Below are 22,241 nucleotides of genomic sequence, written 5' to 3'. Positions count from 1 at the left end.
TTTTTCTTTGAACGGCAGAGGATCTCACGTGTAAACCTACCATATTCGAGGTTACACCCAAGGTCGACTCCCCGACCTCCGTGAAACCTTACTAACCTAATGTGATTTGACAAATACACAAGACACTATTTAAAGTGACAATATTTATTTAACTCATTTTATTTCAACAAATCAAATAATCAACACGTCTCGTCCACACAAACAAGTTGAATACAAGTAACAATTATATTGTTCGTTTTACTAATATCCTAATGGTCTTGGTAAAGTTTTCGTCAAGTTCTCGAGTCAACAAAAGTCAAACCTGTAACATTTCATAAATAAAGTTTGTCAACATAAAGGTTGGTGAGCAATTCATAAGTTTGAACATATAAATATATAGTAATAAAAAGCCACAAAACTAGTATACAACACAATAAATAAAAGCAACAACTTGGATAAATTGACAATCGCTAATAGAATTACGTTAGCGCCACCTAACTACAAGGGGTTGCCAAGTAGTCTAGGATTTAATAGAATATCGTTAATTGCATTACGTTAACGACACCTTACTACAAGGGGATGCCAAGTAGTCTAGGATTTATAGACTTCCACCAACCAAAAGCGATAAACACATAGACAAATAAGCATAGAACACCAAATCGAGCAATTATTCAAGTAAGGTATAAAATCACGTTTGTGGGTTTAAGATTCAAGTAAATAAAGCATATAGTTTGATAGGTATGAAATGTCACCCCAAAACGAAAGATGGAAAAAGGGGGTATGGAAGTACTCACCTCGATTGATGAACCGAGAAGTAAATAGATAAAAACATGAAGCTCGAACGGTAAACGAAACATATCCGACTTGAAACGATAAACACCTTAGTTAAAATAAATAATGTAATATATATTAATAAACTTGGAACCATGAAGAAACTATATTGGAAACAATGAACGATGAGGTTCGGTTATAGATCGGATTACCGGTTGATTTGTTAACAATTAGGGACTCGTACTTAATTGATAATTTAAAATAAAAATAATATTATTTTATTGGGCTTTTAAATAACTAAACCAAAATTAAATAGAAACAAGACGGGTTTTAAATCAAAGATTCGGTTTTATATGAATGAACTGATAATAAAGTTTATAAAAATATTATTAATGTTAAAGATAAAAATGGTAATAATGATTTTAAAATATGTTCTCATCTATATATATATAGATATATAAGTTAATGATAATAACAATAACTATTACTAATAACACTAATATCGTATAATAATTATAACAATGATTATTATTAATAATACTAATAATAATAGTTAAAGATAGAAATGATATTAATGATTTTAAAATATGTTATATATATATATATATATATATATATATAGATAGATATATAAGATAATGTTGATGATATATAAATATACTACAACTCAATGATTGTTGTTAAAACTAATAATAGTAATAATAATAACAAATACCATAGTAATTACTTTTGTTGTTGATTACATTATTAATATATTTGAATTTTACTAATAATAATAATTATTATTATTGTAATTATATATGACATATTAATGATAATAACTTACTTATAACCTTTAATAATAATAGTATTAGTGATAAGAATATAACTCAAGTGACGACGACGTTAAATGGTAACTAGGCCCGACATGGGTTTCGGTTCGATAAAACAAATGAATAGTATTAACAATATCAAATTTTAATAATATTCCTTTATAATAATAATAATATTAATAATAATAAATATTATCTTGTTAATAATAATAATAATAATCGTTATAAATCATGAGTTTTATATATTTAAATATTTCTATACTAAATATACGATTTTTAACAATGATATCACAAGATCGGCCTAGGATGAGACTCGAACCCGGTTGTTCATCTTTTCCCCAAACCAAATCAATATCCATACTCATCCAACTCGTTTCAAAGAATGTAATCCGATAACTAAAACCGGTAACTAACAATCTAAATCTGAAAATCAATATATGAAAACTAATAATACCAAGACCTCGAATTAATTTACCTATTAATTGTTCCCGAGTCGTGGATCTATACCGGGAAGTAAACGAACCGAACCCGCTGGAGACGAAGCAACAGCAGCCGCCGGAAAACGAAGGCCGAGAGAGAGAGAAAGAGCTGCGAGAGAGAGAGATAACACGGAGAGAGAGAGAGAGAGAGAGAGACAGAGAGATAGAGAGAGATAGCGAGATAGAGAGAGAACGGGACAGAGTGAGAGTGAGAGAGAGATACGAGAAGGTGGGGGGAGAGAGCTGCGGGAGAGGCGGAGCTGCTCGCCGGAGACGCGGGGCTCACCGGAAAAGGTGTTACGGGCTGCGGTGGAGGTGGTGGTTCAGTGGTGGTGGTGCGTTGGAAAACTAGGTGGCCGGAGGTGAGTGTTCGTCGGAGGTTCGGGCTTGCCGTCGCCGGAAAAAACGGCGCCAGACAAGAAAGAAAGAGATGGAGAGGGTGCGGCTGATGTGTTTGTGATGTAGGGTTTGTTTGTGTGTTTAAATATGTAATATATATTTCCAAAATACCCCCCTCAAGTTTCAACAAAGTTTAAAACGAGTTTAAAGGTTCGTAAAAACTTATAACGACTTTACGAAAAATCGTTTTGAACTCCTTATGTCTTTCTTAGCGTCACTATAGTATGACAACATCGGTTTATTAAAGATCGATGTCTATTATAATATTATATAATAAATAAATAAGGTTCTAAAATGTTGAGTTGGGTTTACGTATTAAAAGTTTACAAAAACGAATATAATTCGAGATCTGAATTTGACGAATGTCACACCTAATGTGCACACAAAACGTTAGCTGCACGCTGAGTGAGTTCTAGTTTTAACTAACTGGCAATTATAATAAACATATATAATAACAACTGATGTGCCGAAGTACAAACGTATGATAACATAAGTGAACATGTATAAAGCATACAAGCAACTGACGAACTGAATCGAACTAATCTCGGGTAATTGTAATTACCGGCACACATCACGAAGACTGTGTGAAACTGGTACCAATAAAAACAAGCCTATACTAGGGTCGTACAAGAGCCTGAACTAGTGTCGCACAAAGGGCCATAATTGGTACCATAACTGTCAAAGGATATGTTATCTTACGTGAATACGAGATAAATTAAGTTGATGTTTTTCTAACACGAAACAATGTTGGTTAGAAGGATGGGGTAACGATGTAAAATCACCAAGAACATCACCCACCTAGTACCCCGCTACTGTAGCAGGATCCCTCCTCCTACCCTATTCCACTCCCATCATCCTAAGTTTTTTCTTTGAACGGCAGAGGATCTCACGTGTAAACCTACCATATTCGAGGTTACACCCAAGGTCGACTCCCCGACCTCCGTGAAACCTTACCCCCTGATGCGCGGAAATATGATGAAATCCGTAAACCCTCGCCTCATGTTGGGCTCGAACAACATGGAACTAAAGCCCTGATCCCCCCCCCCCCCTCATCCAAATGTCCATGGAAATGAGTTAATGGCCCAAGCAGGAATCGAACATGCATCTCCACTAAGAATGGCGGCCCAAACAGGTTCGAACCTAAGATTAAAGTCATGATTCGTCCCCTCACCCTAAGTGATGCTATATAAAAAATATATAATAAATTAATTTTTTTCTTTCTTTTCATCTATAAAAAGTAACACAATCTCCCATAAAAAAGGGTAACGTACATTTCTAGCCAAAAGTATTATGGAAACAACTTATTTCCACTTATTTTCTCCCCCATAGAATTATTAGCCAACCAATTCGGAGTAACAAAAAAAAACTCGTATAAATAACCCATGCATGCATCTCATATGTTTCCATATTGTGCGGCCAAATTAATAATAATACACACCCAAAAACGCCAACCAACTTCATTGGTACGTTTTATCTCCCTTGATCATCGTCTCTTATCTCTCGATCTCCTCCTCCGGCGAGGAAAACTAGCGCTAGGATTGCTTGCTGGTTGAAGGAGGAGACGAAGAAGGAGGTACGGTTGATAGATCATGGGTCGTAGAAGGGGTTCGGCGGTTAACAAGCTGTTCATTTGGGTTCGTAAGCAATCGGTGAAGGTGAAGATCTTTTTGGCCGTTACATGTGTGTTATCTTCCCTCATCGCGCTTAGACTTCTTGCTAAAGACGCTACTCAGTTTTTTGTTGCATCCGAATTTGTTCATGCCACCGGTATCGTTGTTCTCATTTACAAGCTAACCACCTTAAAAACATGTTCTGGTATGTCTTCATATCTATTATTATATATACATGTTCATCAACATTTGTTTTATTTTACAAAATTTTATATTAACTATTTTAGTTTACATATAATGTTTTTATTTTATAAATATCATTTTCATATAATTACTTTTCTTTTACTTATAGTATTTGGATCTTAATTATTCATATGTACAAATTAATGTGTTTATATCAACATTTTTATTTTACAATGAATATGTTTGTAGTAATTTATTTATTTTACAAATAAGTTTTAAAAATTTTAAATTGTTATTTAATCGTTTTGTTTATCTGTTTTCATTCATAGGGGCAGATGCGAAGTTTACTTAGGGCCGGGTTTACGCAGTAATATAAATTTACCTGTTTTCTGCCAGATTTTTTATACATAATGTAAATTTAGTATTTTTCGACTAAAAGAATGAGCCCCCCCCCCCCCCTCCCCTCTCTCGTTTGTGAGATTTTGTATACATTTTGAGTCCACCCCTGGTGTTTTAGTCCAGTCTTCGTTACTGCATGGGGGTCTGCCTTAGCGTAATAGTATATCATATGAATTTGTTACGACACTTGTGGATCTACCATGTCAAATACGAAAAATCTATTGTGCCAAAATACATGTGTTAAGCTAAGTTTTATACGTTATTAAGTCAAGGCTATTTTGTCAAATTTTCCGGTTAACATGAGGTTACACGTTATCATTATCATTCTCATGACATTTCCTAATATCCTTATGTTATACATTGTGCATTGGCAGGCCTTTCATTACAGACACAACAACTCACAGCGATCTTTCTAGCCGTAAGGCTAATTTGTAGCTTAATGATGGAAAACGACATTCATACGGTTCTTGACTTCTTGACTTTGGTCGCTACTCTTTGGGTCGTTTACATGATGCGATGCAAGCTGCAATCTACCTATAATGAAAATCTAGAGAATATGCCCATGCATTATTTGGTAATAATATATCGCGTGTAAATTCAAAAGGAAATAATTAAAACTAATCAGGTTAAACAGGTCGAATGTTTATATTAATATTATTCGATTTATAACAGGTGGCGCCGTGTTTGGTTCTTGCTCTATTTATCAACCCGCGTACGTACCATTGTTATTTGAGCAAGGTGATGTGGGCATTCTGTGTGTACTTGGAAGCAATTTCAGTGCTTCCACAGCTAACTATGATGCAGAAAACAAAGGTTTGAATTCATAATATATATATGTAGTCAAATGAATATAATTAAAATTATAAATTATTTAAAAAATATTGCAAAATGTAGATGATTGAACCATTTACGGCTCACTATGTGTTTGCACTCGGAGTTGCGAGATTTTTGGGATGTGCTCACTGGATCATTCAAGTGTATGAATCGGCTGGAGCATATCTGTTCTTGTTGGGAAATGGCTACTTCTTTTGGTTGCCAGCAGTCCTATTAGCGGAAGCGATTCAAACGTTTATCTTAGCTGACTTTTGTTACTACTATATTAAAAGGTAAACTGTCGGGTTAACAGGTTGACTGGTTGAATTGTTTTTTGTTTTTCTTTTGTTAGTAATTAACATTTTTGAATATTTATTTTGTAGTGTGGTGAACGGTCATCTTTTAGTCAGCTTGCCGCCAGTCTAGAAGAAGAATATTGGCATGAACATTTACAAGTCTAGGTTTCATGGGTTAGCAATGTGCATACAGTTTACAAGATTTGATTGGTGCTGCTAAACTAAGTGTTCCCGAGATTTGTCTATTGACACAGGGAAACCTATGTTAAGTTATTGCTTTTTTACTTTATGTTTTCCTATATTGTTTAGGGTGACTTTTGTAAAGGTTAATTAATAATTCAATGCAAAATTTTGAATTTGTTGTTATACTCAATCACAAATTCAGATGAGTTGGATATCATGCTGTAATGTCTTAGATGAAATCCTTGAATTCAATGGTAACGTAGCTCTTTTGAATATACTAGTCTTTCTCTGTCACCTTCGTTCAATTTATAAGAGTTCTAGTGTACACAGTTGTATTAAACTGTAGAATAAATTACTTATAGAACACTTAGTAATGGTGTAATCGTGTTTAAGACATTTCTCTAACAAATATTTAATCATGTCAAGATTAAGTCTAACCAAATTTTTTAGATCAAATATATCGACATAATTAACATCAGCTACATCTTCATTAACATTAACATCATGCATCAGCACGATCTCAATCAACATTAGCACCATCAACACGGTGTCAACAACATTAATTATCAACAACAATTTAAACATCATCAACACCCGCATTAATTATCAACCTCGTTGTCAACAACATTAGATTTTGAGAAGAAAAAAAAAAGGGTTGGAGGAGGGAACCCTTACCCCGGTACCCATTTGGATACCCATCACCCACCCCGCAAGAGGTATGACGCCGGTAAAACACCTCCATTCAGTCCGCGACAGATCTGGGCCGACCCTTAGGATCGAACCCGTGCCACTACGGCTTCCCTGTCTTAATAGAACTTTATTGGTGACGGGTACCTTAAGACCACCCGGAGTGGGATTCAAACTTGAGACCTCCCATAGGAAAGCCCAAGTCTTATCCAACCCAGCTAGACACCAATTGGTTAGATTTTGAGAAGAACATTGAGACATTTTGGAGTAACCTATGTAGAGCCCTCACTTAGGACTTTCTTAATTCTTTGTATCTCTCTCTCTCTTCTTTTTCTTTTTTGCTATCTATCGAATGGTTGTTTGTAAAGCATGATTTTGGGAAATTATTTAAATTTCAAACTGAGTAACATAAACAATTATCAAATTACAATCTAATGTAAGCTTTTTTTTTAACGGCAAATTAGGATCACTCACGGACCACTAGAGTATTATCGTGTCACCAGCAGAACCACGCGATCATATCTATCTCCACTAGGCAATAATGCCTAACCACCAATTCAGAAGGAAACCCAATAAATCTTGAGAAAACCCCATTATGAGATTCGAACCCAGGACCTTATGGTCCCTAAGCCTTATCTCACCACCAAGATGTCACTAGGCTATAAAGCCATGGACACAATCTAACGTAAGCTAAATCAAGCATTTAGGCAAAGTGAATAAATCTAATCAATAAATTAAAAAGTTCTAATCACTAATTAATAATCAATAATCTTGATAATTAATCTAAACAATTATTTAATTTTAAAGACTAAATTATGCAAATAATAAGTTCCAAATTTAAAATATACTTAAAATCGGATTTAAAGAATGACCGAACGAGGATGATGAACTAATAAGATGATTGATATTTGATAGAACAGGATGTGAATTGCCGCTACACACTACTACCTACGGGGTTAATACATGAATTCAGCTTATTGCTACACACTTCTTTAGTACCTTCGACTCTGATTGACTATGACCCTTCTAGCGTCGATACGCTGCATTTTAAATATGATCTGTGAATTGTCACTACATATTATTTAGAAAGGTGTTGCGTTGCAAAATGTTATTGGTCTTAAATTCATAAGGTTTTGTGATGCGCATTTGCATATGATTCACATGATAATGTAAGAGTTCTCTGTAATCTGCTATCAATGATGATCTCATCAGTCATCAATTATCACTTAGTAATTCCTAACAAAATCTCATTACTCATGCCTGATGTTCCGACAAATTATCACCGAAGAATTCCACATGGGTCACGCTTTAAAAGAGACAATAAAGTCAGTGGTTTTGAAGTGAGGCATATATCATATTTATAAAATTTGAACATTTTAATATACAATATTTTCGGGTATAGATTTCGTTATATTTAGCCCATTTTTACAATAGTTAATGAACCCTCATTCCTTCTAACGAACGTGTAACTTATTAGTTGTTAAAATAAAAAAAAAAAAAAAAAAAAAGAAAATCTATCGAGCCCTTTTCTTAATTTCCTTCAACTTCTTCCTTGAAAAAATTACGTTTGCACATAAAATGAATATCATTTTGTATATTCTGCTTTTTAAGTGGTATTTTAACTTTTTCTCTTATCAGTTATCACACATATATATCTTATATAATTATATTTAAACATTTTGTTTTTCCTCATTTACATATTTTGTAATTTGTATAATTCTGCTTTCTTCTATAATAGCTTATTGATTCAAGTTAACCGAAACATTATAACCGTGACATATTTTCCATATTTTCTATTTTCGGTTCGTTCAAATTTTCAAAATTTTAACTTTTAACCCGTCAACCTATTAATACGACTCGTTTAAAGTTATACCGTAAGACCATTCCGTATAAAACCCGTTCCAAAATAACCGTACGAACATACTAGACCCAACCAACCAACACCCGCTAACAGAATCAAACATCACATGAATATTATTATTCCTACCATGCATCGCACCACGTGTACGATAATTTCCACAAAGCTACATCGATGCGTAATATCACACACCTGTAACGCAACCCATACGGTAATTTAAAAATCGTACACATTTTCAGCCACGTGTCAAACACCCAAAGCAAACATGCTATCACACACGTCACGTGTTATCCTTAAAACCTAGGCGGAGATTCCATTCCATCATACACACCCATCAAAACACAACCTGCCACGTGTCCGACATGCACTCATCCTCAAATCTCGGTTCCCTCATTCTCCGCCACGTGTCATCGTATAACAAATGTAACATCTTCGGACAGTATAATGTTCCGACATTAACGCGTCACAACATTAACCAATCTTTCGTGTCATTTTCTATTCCCTCCATGTTTTCACAACACCATTTTAAATTGAGAAAAAAACCCTAGTTAATTCATTTTATTTTCATTTCAATTTTCAATACAAAATTATAAAATTAAAAAATTAAAAAACCCTTTGTTTGGATTTTGATTCAATGGAGGAGGATAATGATAATGAGCTAATGTTGGAGTTATCTATTGGTGGAATATTCGGAAAACCGAAGAAACTGAACCGAAATGTTACAGAATCCCCTGAAAAAAATATGAATACGCAATCGAATGGGAGGCGAAAGAGGGAGGAGAAGCTGAAGGAATTATCGGTCGAGTATTCGGGTTCGTGTGGTTCGGTTAGTGGACCGTTTGTGGAGAATAAGGAATGGTTAGAGGCGCAAGTTGTTGAGCCTGCATGTAAAAAAGAGAAGGTTGGTTTAGTTTCGACGGCACCAGGTGACGATGATAATAATTGTGTTATCCGGCCAACGGCGTGCGGAAGTTTCAGGCCGTATCAAGGGAACGTGAAAGATGGTGGTGGTGGTGGTGGAAGATGTTATTGTAAAGTGAAATCGAATGGTTGTGCCACGTCAGCATATTCCGATGGCCAATGTTCCTCTCCACAAGGTATAATTAGTTGAATATAAACTATAAAGCATTAGCTCTACACAATGTCACACACCGATGGCTATTCTCATCATAAAAAGTTTAATTATCTAGATATTCAACCACGTTATGACCAATAATTTTCAAAGTTTGATTTTTATGATCTAATCCGTTCAGATCAATAATTATTGATCTGATTTGTTGTGATCAATAATTTTAAGTTTGATTTATACAATCATACAATCGTAATGGTTTCCAAAATATTAACTAGGTATTTATTTTTAAAGGTTTTCCAAAATATTGACTAGGTATTTATTTTTAAAGTTTAACTTGTTCTAAATGACTATTTAAGGTCATAGGGTATACTTTAATCTCTTTTAATTTCACATAAGTAATATATCACTCATTTTTCACTCTTTCATTCTATTTCTCCCAAAGTAAATGATTTAATTCATTTAGCATCATTTCACTCCTATTAATTTTTAATTTAATATATTGTTTGTCTTTTAACCCGTAAAAAGCATTATCCAGGATTTTTTTTTTCAAATTTAACACAAGGGAAAAGTGATTTAGTCCATCGGTCATTAATTTATGTTATTATAACTAGGTCTAAGTGTTATGTGGACCATCGTTGTTTGATTACCTGGAATCAAATTCAGGTGGTGTAGCTATAAATATTATTATTATTATTATTATTATTATTATTATTATTATTATTATACGTGTATTTTTATTTTTATTTTTTTTTTGTTTTTGGATGATACGAGAATAATCTTCTAGGATATGTTCTTAAGTTTTATGTTATGATTTCTCAACTAATCACAGGTGGTGTCGACGGGTCGATTTATAATCGTTTTTGTCGTGGTTTTAGGTGGTGCTACTGCTACCGACGAAAGCCGAAGCAATTCAAGCAACAACTCTCAACTGGACCACCAACAACCGGCAACTACTTCAACCGCAAGTGTCGAACCACCTGACCGATCAAACCCACACGACTCAACTATATTAACCCCGCCTATTAAACCCGAACCGAGTACCCAACACCAACAACAAGCCTCATCACTGGCACGAATGCCGTGTGTTTCAACTACTGGAAACGGACCAAATGGAAAGACGGTTAGCGGGTTCTTGTATCGGTATACGAAGAACGAGGTTAGCATTGTGTGTGTATGTCACGGTCGCTCGTTTTCGCCGGCTGGGTTCGTGGAGCATGCGGGAGGGGTTGATATAACTCACCCGTTGAAACACATTACCATATTCCCGGCTGCTTTCGCGTCGTGATTTAAAGGTTTTGTGATTTGTCGTTTGGTTCGATTCGTATATATATATAATCTTGTGTATTTTCGTTGACTTGGTTAATGTTGTTGTGTGTGTATAGTTGTAGACTTAAGGTTATTTTGCTCAATTTTGGTTGATCTCTAATTAAGTTATGTTGCTCAATTGTAAATATTGAATTTTGAAGATTGTAATGTTGATTGTAACACTGAATGTATAAATTTATGTAAAACAAAAGTAGGTGAAATTGTTGTAAAAGGTGTTATATGTTGCAATCCTCGTTTGTATGTTGTATTATCTCCATCTATGAATTTTAGAAATTTGTTCTTTTTTTTTAACTTTCATTGGAATATTTATCTATATCTTCATCTTTAAACTCTAAAGCTTATTACCGGCCGATTGTGAATGTAAAAATTAAATGGCAAATTAAGTGAACTATAATTAATGCTAATGTAGATTTTGTAGAGATACGACTATTATATAATTAAGCTAAAATTAAATTTTAAGGTGTGGTATATATGCATCTTTCTGTTTTCGCAAATCGATTTTTTTAATTAATTCAGTAATATAACAACTTATAAATATAATTATTAACTGTAACACAACACATGTTAATACGTCACTTCAAGTTTAAACAACTAGTTTATGTTGGGTAGTCGAGTTGTGCTACTATGTTCCATAAATCTGACCGAATGTTTAAATGTGTTTCTCGGTTACATAATGCTTATATATTAATTGTGTCTTGGAACTGTTGGTTATTTTAGTGTTATTGGATTAACTTGTCGATCGAGAAAATAACGTTAGAGATTAAACGAGTTAGGTGACGCGGGAGTGCGGGCTCGATTTAATTCTAATGTTATTTGGGCTTTAATTTTGGATTTTATACTTGGGTTTAAGTAATTAGTTTACTTGGGCTTAAAGTTAATATTAGTTGGCTTATAATTATTTTGTTTTGGGCTCATGTGGGAATCAATATGACAATATATATTGATCGAGGTTTTCCCTAACAGAAGAAAATAATCTCTCGATGACACACATATAGAGAAGAACAACGGTTACTGGGTTCTCTCTGGATCTTCGTCAAGAACAATAAAAAGTCAATTCCATGTTACAGAATTCTCTGTCTTATCCGATAAATCATTGTGTGTAACCCACAAATAGGTTTATTTGATAGTGATTACACGATTCAGAGAATAATCCAAGTTGCAATTTCTTCATCTACATCGCATACAAGATTACCAAGTTTGTTTATTTGTTTAATTGATTGATTTTGGGTTATAGCCAACACAATATTTACAACAGGAACGTATGAGAACCGCTTATGATCTCAAAAATCACTTTCCTTTTCTGTATTGTTGGTTGAAGTTCGTATGCTAGTTCTTATATTCACATCATTGCCTCTCCAGCACTATACACTCTTAAAACGAGTGTTATGGGTGTTGGCCCCACTCCACCTCAACTTTTGGTGCCGGTTAAACCATTACAACCAAAGCTTGATGAGCGCCAAACCCATGCTCACCTCCTTGGGGTGCTAGTGCACTAACGAGCAAAGAGGTATAAGGTGGTGGGACGATAATCAAACCCAACCAATGAGAATCATCCATTCATATATTTATATAAATCAAAATTGATTATAAACTTAATTAATTAAAGCTCCACTACAAATGATTTATGGGTTTGTTAGTTAAATAATACATCACTGCCAACGTGGCAAAGACGTGACAACACTTTCTATTGCTTTGTCTGCCCAGGCCACAATTTGTTGAAATGCATGCTTATATTTCTCATCAATTCAATAAACAAATATCATAAACAAATATCTTCTAGAATAGTATGTTGTTTTGTCTAACTGTTGCTAAAATGATTTTGTCGTTTATTTGTATACTAGCATATAGCCCATGTAATACACGAGTGGTTAAAAAAATAAAATAAAAAAGTTAACTTTAGTTATATACGTAATAATATACCTTATGAATTCACAAAATATAAATATTGATAAATAAAATTTTATAATTTATAAATACATAAAAGCGTAATTTAATACAACATTTAAAGAAATTAAAGTTGTTAGTAATTATATAAATGGCAATATTATTAGTTGTCATCATAGTTCGATACTCTAGTTGAATAACGTGTGAAAGAATAGTTTTGCTTTAATAGTATAAGTAGATTATGTGATGGCGGCGGCTAATCATATGAGAGTTTGGGCTTGAAGCTCGAAACTCGAAAGTGTCTGTGGGCTTGAAGTTCCATGACGCGTTTTGGGCTTGTAGTAGCTAGATCTCATGTAGCAGTTTGAGCCTATCAAGTTGGCGATTCTTGATCTCTATAAAATATATTCAGATTTCTCTAAACTTTTAACTATCACATATTTTATTTCTTGTCTTTTAGCTCTAGTTATATTTTCTAGAGTTTCATCCCTTTGATTCACGAGTGTTCATAAGATTCATCATATTGATGTTCTTATTCTTATTCTTGCTATGAGAATTGTGAGTCGTTGTTTAGATTAATTGTTTTATATTCCTGTTGCCAGATTCGTTAAGTTTAATTTTGCTTTTATCGCAAGAATATTTGGAAAAGTTTAGTTTCTTGACACAATCGTCCCCTCTTTACTTGTGTTCTTCTTCCTGGGCTCCTTTTTGGGCTGCCAGCAAAATCCAACTTTAGGTTAGTGGTCCATAGTGGATTCAAAAAATATATATAAGGCCAGGGCAACATAAGGCCGTGTGATTATTTAATTTCTCTCATACTTAAAGTCTTAAGTTTTGTTACCTCATGTGATGTGATAGCTTTTTTCATTTCGCCCAACTTTACCTTAACTATTTAATATATTACAGATAAAATAAGTTAAAATAAAATAATATAAAGCAATGATCTATAATCAAACTAATCTAATAAATTAATCAATAACTTGATCAATCCTAGAAAAAAAAAATAAGTGAAATTGTTATACGATTAGACCCCAACATTAAGGTTTTACACATTATTTTCAAACGAAAAAGAACAAATAACGTATAAGCTCACTTATACGGCTGATAAGTTTATACGGTGTATAAGTTTAGTACTGACTTATACGGAGACAATGTTATACGGAGAATAAGAAAATGAAGGTCACGTACCATGTAAGTTATACGGAGAAGAAGAAAATGAAGGTTATACGGAGATGAACTTATAAGGCGTATAATATGATCATGGACATTTTTGCAAAATTTTGTGTGAAAATGAAGATTTAATGATCTAACACTTTGATAAACTGTTCAAAAACAAGAATAAGACATGCTATGAACAATTGGTGAAGATTGAATGGTTAAATCTTTCTAGAATGAAAAAAAATAGGTAGAAAAGAGATGAATTTTAAGGTTTTTTTAAAGATGATAACAATATTAATTCCCGAACAAAACAAGAACGATCAAAAAAATGACCAAAAGATCAAAAACAAACAAGAAACTAAGAGAGAAAACCAACGAATCAAGAGAAACGGTTGAAACGAAGGGCATGATTAAGAACCTTGCTTTGATACCATGTAATCGTTGAAGAACGATGACACAGAAAGAAAAGAAGAAAGATGTCAGGAAAGAAAAATTTATTTCTTCACAATAAAATTACAATAACACAAAACAAAACAAGAAAACTATATATATATATATACAAACAAATGCGGCGCATATGTTATACGCTCATAATCAAATGTTTCATATTCAATTTTGTTAACGGTGTTATTGTAAGCATTTTGATTTTTTTTTCTCAAGTTTAGGGTCTATTGGTTTGTTTGCCTCTTTGATATTCTATATCACTTTCGTAGTTTCATATTCTATAATCTAATATCATTTTCTCCAACATTGTTGGAGATTCTATATATCTATATTTTTGTTTTGTTCCAAAAAAATATATAAAAATATAAAACAGCATTTGCTATTATCATTGCTACCGCTCCGAAATCTCCGATTGCCATGATTTCCACCAACGGATATTAATATTATTTTATTGTAAAAATAAGCTATTTTTTACTACTCATTAATACTAGAATTAAGTTATATATTTATCTTTGTATAAATACTTCATCATCAAAATAATCATGTATGTGTATGTCATGTGGTTTTTAAGTGTGGAAATAGAATAATTCCAAATGCATGTTTTCTGATCCCGTCTAAATGTTTTTAGAAATACATTAAAACCATATAACCATATCTATTATATAAAAGCAGATGTTATTAATAAATTATATACAATGTTATTTCGTATTCAATAAAATACTTACACGGAACAAAAAAAAACAGTAAAAAGTTTTGACAATATGATTACAATGATAAAAAGGCGCCTTATCTAAATGGACAAGACTTGTATTTTACCCAACAAATATACGGATTCAGCACAGGCATGCTGCCCATAAGAGACAAACATCATTGAGTAACATTCGTAACAAATAGTCATCATTTTGTCTTCATATCTTACCGACACATAAATGATTAATATAAGAGAAACCTTTACAACTATGTTTATTAAATATTTACTGCTTTTATGTAATTTACTACGTGAATGTGTAATATGTACCTTTTGTAGCTTATCATGTTTGCGATACTATGAAGAGGAATCAAACTGTTTTTTTGTGTACTATAAAAGAGTCCTATAGAGAAATGTTTATTAGTTCCCACGTGAAATGCTTTTATAGACGAAATAGATTTTTAGCAATATGTCTTAAATAACATACCATAATAAAAAAGGCATATTTTGGTGTCTTCACTTGTTTACACACCCACATGTACACGTGTATAACATTGTCGAGTATAAAAGCAATTCGCATTACGTTTGTAAAGTAAGTAGACGTGACACAAAAAAGGTCCTTCGGTCAAAAAGTAAATGACAGTTTATAAAGTAGCAACATAATTTTATTTTATTTATACTCAAATGCAATAAGTTATAATAAAATCAACCGTAAAACATGCATCTCATGAGCAAAAGTCTCTCTCTTTCTCCTCCCACCTCGCATTCTTCACCGGTTCTATCCAAACCGGTTTTTCCCTCCATTTTTCCACGCCACGTCAAGACCTTCACGAAAGCCTTAGCATACAATATTTTGTATTTCAAAACATTTTTTATACTTAGAATAAAGTATTTTATATACATAACTAAAACATAAACTTACCAAAACCACCAAAAAGAACAAAAAATTAGACCAATCAAATGAACAACAAAACACCAAAACCAAAAAAAGAACAAAAAATCTATCAACACACAACCAAACCAAACCTAATGTCTTTTACCATGTTTACGCCCAACATGATGCAACCAACCAAACCCTTTAATAGCTTTACCAATCTTCACAAGATTAGGCTTCCCCATGCCCAAATTCATCTTCCCAGTAGACAACTTCAATGCCTTCAAACAACACAACTGCCCATTACTCGTAAACTCGTCTTCATCATCCTCCTCGTCCTCATTTTCACCATCGTTAAAATACTTAAACTCGCTCTTCTTATTCTTCTTCTTGTTATTAACATTATTATTGTTAACCATAGCTTCCTTTCGGTTCTTCGATTTCCTCTTATTATCATCTTCGTACGCCTCCCAAAGCGAGTCCATACCCTCTTCGCAGCCTTCCGAATTGTTCCTTTCTTCGAATAACTTGCATGCTAACGTCCGCTTCCATTTTTTCTCCTTTCGCATCGATCCGTAGCTACTGAAGCTAGTTGATGAGTCTAGTCTCCATGAGTTTAATTGTTTTTGTACGGAACTTTTTTCTTCGCCGGAAATTGATGACGTCACCACCGGCGATGAATTCCGGTATACTTCTCCAACCGTTGAATGTGATTTAATGGGCTTTTGATCTTCGCCGGAAATTGATGACGTCATTGTCGAATTTGAATTAACGGTTTTTAAACCTTCGCCGGAAATTGCTGTCACTGGCAATGATTTCTGATGCGATGTCGTTTTGTTATTCTTCGCCTCAATCGCCGCCGTTGAATTTGATTTTACTGTTTTTATACCTTCGCCGGAAATTGATGACGTCATCGGCTGTAATTTATGCTCAATCGCTGCCGTCGAAATTGACTTTACTTCTTTCTGATCTTCGCCGGAAACTGCTGGGGTCACCGTTGAATGTGATTTTACGAATTTTTTATTCTCGCCGGAAACCGCTGACGTCACTGTCGAATGTAATTTTACGTCTTTCTGATCTTCGCCGGAAATTGCTGACGTCACCGTTGAGTATGATTTTACGGATTTTTTATCTTCGCCGGAAACTGATGACGTCACCGGCTCAAATTTTTTCAACACTTCACGAACATGCGACGTCGTTTTGTAGTCCTTCATCTCATTTTCCGCCGTAAAATTTAATTTCAGAGGTTTTTCATCTTTGCCGGAGAATGATGACGTCAGCAACTCTAACTTCTGTATCTCTCCGGCGACTTCTCCGATAGGCGAACTCGCCGCCGTCGATCCACAGCTGCCGAATCCACTAGAAGAGTCCAACGGCCACGAATCCTCATCGGATTCTACATCTTCACCGGAAACCGATGACGTCACCACCTCTAATTTGTTTTCCGTACTACCTTCAAACCGATCCAATTCCTCAAACAGGCTCTCCAAATTATTACTCGTCACTGCCACGTGTCCATCATCACCGTCACCGTCAGTTAACACCGGCGGTGGACCGTGAAACACGATTTTATAAATCTCGAGTTCTTCAAACTGACGAAACTCGTTGTTATCATCATTATTATTATTATTATTATTATTATTATTATTATCCACGTCATCGTCGTCCATCTTGGACCGGGCGGTTTGAGTGAACCGGAGTTTGGATAGTGGGAGAGTGGAGGCAATGACGGAGAGAAGTAAGAGAAGAGGCGAGATGAAGTATGGAGAGAAGAAGATGATGACGAAAGAGAAGTAAAGAGGGTGAGAAAGAATGAAGGATATAATGTTGGAAAATAAGACAGTTGGGATGAGTTTGTAAGTGGTGGTGAGATGGAGAAGATGATGATCTGTTGTTGCCATTGTTGATTGCTGGTTCTTATGGTGAAGGAATGAATAATAATATTATGGAGTAAATTATTATTAATAATTGTTATTGTAGAAAATGGAGGAAGATGGAGAAGGAGAGTTGAAGAAGAGAGTGAAGTGAATGCGGCGTGAATAAAGGGAAGAGATTTGAGTACGACAAGTCTTGTGTTAGTTTCCTTTTACGTTTTTTTGACTCGCTGAGAAAGTCTAATACTTTCTTTTTCTTTTTTTTTTCTTTTGTATTTAACATAAGTTTATAAAAAATTTTTTGAACGGCCAACTAAGTATCGTCGGGTACCCCGTACGCGCCCCCCATTGGCTAAACGTGGCCCGATCCGGCTACTAGTCCGGACGGACAGAGCCCCTAGCGGTCCACCTGTTGAGGGATTCACCGGATAAAACCCGACCCCCACACCCGCCAGACGGCACGACAGCGAGGAGCCGGTAAAACCGGGTGAGATCAGGACTCGAACCCTGGCAAGCCAGGGTCTTCCCTCATATCTCCCATATAAGTTGATGGTAGTGAGGTTTGATCCCCCTACCTCTCACTTGTAAAGTGAGTGTTCTACCATTGAGCCATAACCAACTTATCATAAGTTTATAAAATAACTCTTTAACTATTTTACTGTTATTCATTTTTTGAGAAAAATTCACATGATATCTCGGGGGTGTTAAACAAACGAATCCAAATTATCTGAAATTTCGGATATATGAAGTTTCAAATTCGGGTAATGATATCTGAGCCTCTAGATAGTTCGGATATCCGAATTATCCGAAATATATTTTTACTTATTAATAAATAATTGTTATTGGAAATTTCGGATATTTCAAATATTTCGGTTATTCTAAATATATTTAAAAGTAATCATTAAATTATTTTATAATAATTATTTTTTTACAGGTTTTGGAATATCCGGTTTACTATTCAATCGATATCCGAAATTTTTGATTTAGATTCGGATAGTGAAATCCACTATCCGAAAAGTTTGGATATCCGACTTTGAACACTATATGTACTAAGTTTCTTATGTGTTTTATTAAAGGCATTAAAGATTTATAAACTCACTCAGCCGTAGTCTAATTATAATTACTACTTTTACTATCATGTGTACATACCATCGGTAATAGAACATTTTTGGGGGCAAATAAAGCCCTTCAACAATTCACCAGGTTTTATAGGTGTGGAAATTTCTACAATAAAGTCATACGTTGTTGAAGTGTTAATGATTGAGCGGCATTAAGTGACATTATATATTACATGTGTTTTCGGCTAAAAAGATGTGATACATATATCGCAAAAAGTTGCCTCTTAAGAAGCATTAACCATTGTATTTGATCTCACAATATTTTGTTTTTTTATAGAATTATATTATTTAAAATAAAATATGTAACTTAAATGGTTACTATTAATTGAAATTCTTTAACGCCTTGTTCTTGAGTTTTTCTAAAGAAGGTTAAATGAAAGGAAAACTAATGATAGTTAAAAAATGGGTGTTCTTGAGTTTTTTTAGGATAGAAAGGAAAGGAGTAGGAGGAGTTTGGAATGATTAAATTAATGTATTTTCCCAGTAAGTTATCTTCTCAAAAATGGGATGATTATTAAGCATAACTATTTTTTAACATACAGTAGAAACTCTATAAAATAATACACTTAGGACCACCAAAATTTATTAATTAAAAGAGTTATTAATTAATCGATAAATTAATGATTATTAATTTATATATTAATTATTATTTTATTAATTTATAGTAGAATATTTAGTTTACAAACACCTTTCAAGGTTCCACTTAATTATTGTATACAATGCATGTATATCAAATGACGGCCCAATTTGAAAGAAACATTCAATCTCCCACCTTATTATGCTTCTTGTGTTCAATGTATCACTTTATGGACATTAAAAATATTTTATATATAAATACAAAATCAAAATAGGTTAACACAAACACTAGAAGTTCTTACAATGCTAAGGAAAATTAGAGACGGGATTTAAGGGGAAATTGATTTTAACAAAAAACAAAAGACAATTGAGTCATTTTTTAAGAAGCTTTCGTAAATCATTCATGTAATATGCTATATATAAGGAATTATTAATTTATATTTTATATGGGGTCTAAAGAAAATATCAAAATATATTATCTTATAATTTTAGCGAATTATTAATTTAGCACCCTATCCCCGAGTAGGGACCAGCAAAAAATATTATCTTAGAGAGTTTATTAAATAATCGAGTATTAATTATCGAGTTTCTACTGTAGTTATCCTTTCATTTCCTCTAATTTCCTTCCAACTCAAGAACACACCTAATTAAAAAAAAATTCTTTCCCTTCCTTTCCCTTTCTTATCATCCCCTCTCCTTTTTCTTTTATTTCATTGGTTAATTGAGTTTTTTTAAGTGATCTGAATTTTTTATAAACGTTAGTTTTTTAAACTAATAGTTACTATTAGTAAATTATTTAATTAGGGAATTTGGTTATTATTGAGTTTAAGTGAAATTTTAAATGAGTTTTTGTCAACCTAGATTATTAATATATTTATATAGTTGCATAAAGTTTAAAACAACTATATTTTTTAATTAAATTAGCAGACTATTGGTAGGCTATGTGATTTTTTTAACTGCTCTGTTAGGTTCAAAATTAAGAAAATAAGAACATTAAACAATAAAAATACTATTATTAAATTTGGTTATACTAGATTAATGAGCCTTCTAGTCTTCTAGTTCTAGATTAACTTTTAGTCATTTATATAAGGATAACTTTTGTGGGAAATAAATTATTTAGTAACAATATTTTAAATAAGTTTGGTAAAGATAAAGAGTATGACGTCTAGTAACATTATTTATTTACGTTTCAATGAAGTGTCTTTTTAATATTTCTTTTTTTGGTGATATTACATTAAGTTTTTTTTTTTAAAGTATGCAAACTATTTTCTTAAAGTACGATTGTTTTTTTTATATATGCAATAACAACATTATAATGCTTTTTATCATTGTGATTGGACTAAAATGTATGCAAACTATTTTCTTAAAGTATGTTCTGATAATCATGCTTTACAAGAACAAGAAGAAAATTACCCTTAATAATGCCTTAGATCCTTCTTCTATGCGGATTGAATGTCTTTTCTTACCCTTTTTCTTTTAAAAAAAAACACATATTTATATATAATATAGACAGAATTATAAATTTTTTCTTTTAAATATATGCAATTTATGGATTAGATCATTTAAAAAGTTTTGATTTTCGTTCTTTTGACTAAATGGCATCCAAAACCCCCATTAAGTCTTGGCATTTGAGGGCATTTAATTCTTTTTACGCATACTATTTAAGTATTTATAATTAAAAAAACAAATTAAATATATTATTAGAAAAAGAAACTAAATAAAATATGTTAAACAAAAACCCCTTTAAGTTTTGACATATTTGAATTTAACTAAGTTTTTGGATGACTGACAGTTAGTGTAAATGACAAAAAGCGAATGCATTTTGTCATATAGAGGACACCGCCTGCAAATAAACTTTTTAAATGACATGATTCATAAATCGTATATTTTTAAAGGACAAAATTTGTAATTTTGTCTATAATATAGTGTCATGATAAAAATATAAATAAAATTATTCGGTTAAATTAAAAGTGATTAACCAACTTTTTAACTTCAGTTCATATTTTAATAAAATAAATAAATAAATAAAATTATTCGGTTAAATTAAAAGTGATTAGCCAACTTTTTAACTTTTGTTCATGATATAGTGAATCCCTATACAAACTAAAGCTCCTAATATATCAAAGTTATAAATTTAGCTATCCCAAAATTTATATGAACTTGGCTACTTCAAACCAGCATACCTAATAATGCACAAGTGATATATGAAAAAACTTTGTATTTGGAATGTTTTACATCGCTTGAAAAAGTAGAAGACCTAGTAAACCCGTAGTGTGTAATGGTCTTGGAGTGTTCATTGGTTCATATTGCAACTTGTTTCGCCTAAACAAAATAGCTCAAAGAACATGTAGGAGGCAAATTCACATTCCTTACAATCAAAGTATGATTGTTCAATTCTTAAATATTAATCAGTCGTAACACTTATGTGAACTTACCAACAGGGGCGGATCCAGTGTTCGACCAAGGGAGCGTTTGCACCCACTAAAGTCTATAGTTTCCTTTATAAATTTGTAATATATTAGGTCCAAATACCCAAGTGACCAATCGAAAAAAAATTTAGTGACCCATTCATTATTTTTTTAGTGCCCCAAACTCAACTTATTAAAATTTAAGTGTAACATCACGTAATTTTCGAGCAAAAAATGTCAATTTCTAAAGTAAAAGGACCAATTCTGTCAATTTCTAAACTCCAGGGACTAAAATGAAAAATCTGTTTTCTTGACCCATCGCGCTACGCGACAGGTCAAGAGAGACATCC

At 33.0% G+C, this 22,241-nt stretch overlaps 2 protein-coding genes across 3 annotated transcripts; both read left to right on the top strand.

Annotated features, from left to right (window-relative positions):
• Nucleotides 1-3,700: 3,700 nt before the first annotated feature.
• LOC143567374 (uncharacterized) lies at nt 3,701-6,047 on the top strand. The gene is made up of 5 exons (XM_077053814.1): nt 3,701-4,255; nt 5,007-5,206; nt 5,305-5,445; nt 5,527-5,738; nt 5,829-6,047. The coding sequence occupies exons 1-5, from the start codon at nt 4,030-4,032 to the stop codon at nt 5,869-5,871; spliced, it is 822 nt and encodes a 273-aa protein (XP_076909929.1). The 5' UTR covers nt 3,701-4,029; the 3' UTR covers nt 5,872-6,047.
• Nucleotides 6,048-8,538: 2,491 nt separating this feature from the next.
• LOC143567372 (uncharacterized) lies at nt 8,539-10,865 on the top strand. 2 transcript variants are annotated; one of them, XM_077053813.1, is made up of 2 exons: nt 8,539-9,566; nt 10,417-10,865. In XM_077053813.1, the coding sequence occupies exons 1-2, from the start codon at nt 9,104-9,106 to the stop codon at nt 10,824-10,826; spliced, it is 873 nt and encodes a 290-aa protein (XP_076909928.1). In that variant the 5' UTR covers nt 8,539-9,103; the 3' UTR covers nt 10,827-10,865. The 2 variants fall into 2 exon arrangements, with proteins under 2 accessions (XP_076909928.1, XP_076909927.1); XM_077053812.1 differs by having other exon boundaries at nt 8,539-9,575.
• The last annotated feature ends 11,376 nt before the right edge of the window (nt 10,866-22,241 follow it).

This window comes from Bidens hawaiensis, unplaced genomic scaffold, assembly GCF_021521415.1.
Source record: "Bidens hawaiensis isolate Kalapana, Puna unplaced genomic scaffold, B.hawaiensis_p1.1 tig00023395_1, whole genome shotgun sequence".
Taxonomy (NCBI): Eukaryota; Viridiplantae; Streptophyta; class Magnoliopsida; order Asterales; family Asteraceae; genus Bidens; species Bidens hawaiensis.
Note: the sequence above shows the minus strand (reverse complement) of the source record. Positions and strands in the feature narration are given on the sequence as shown.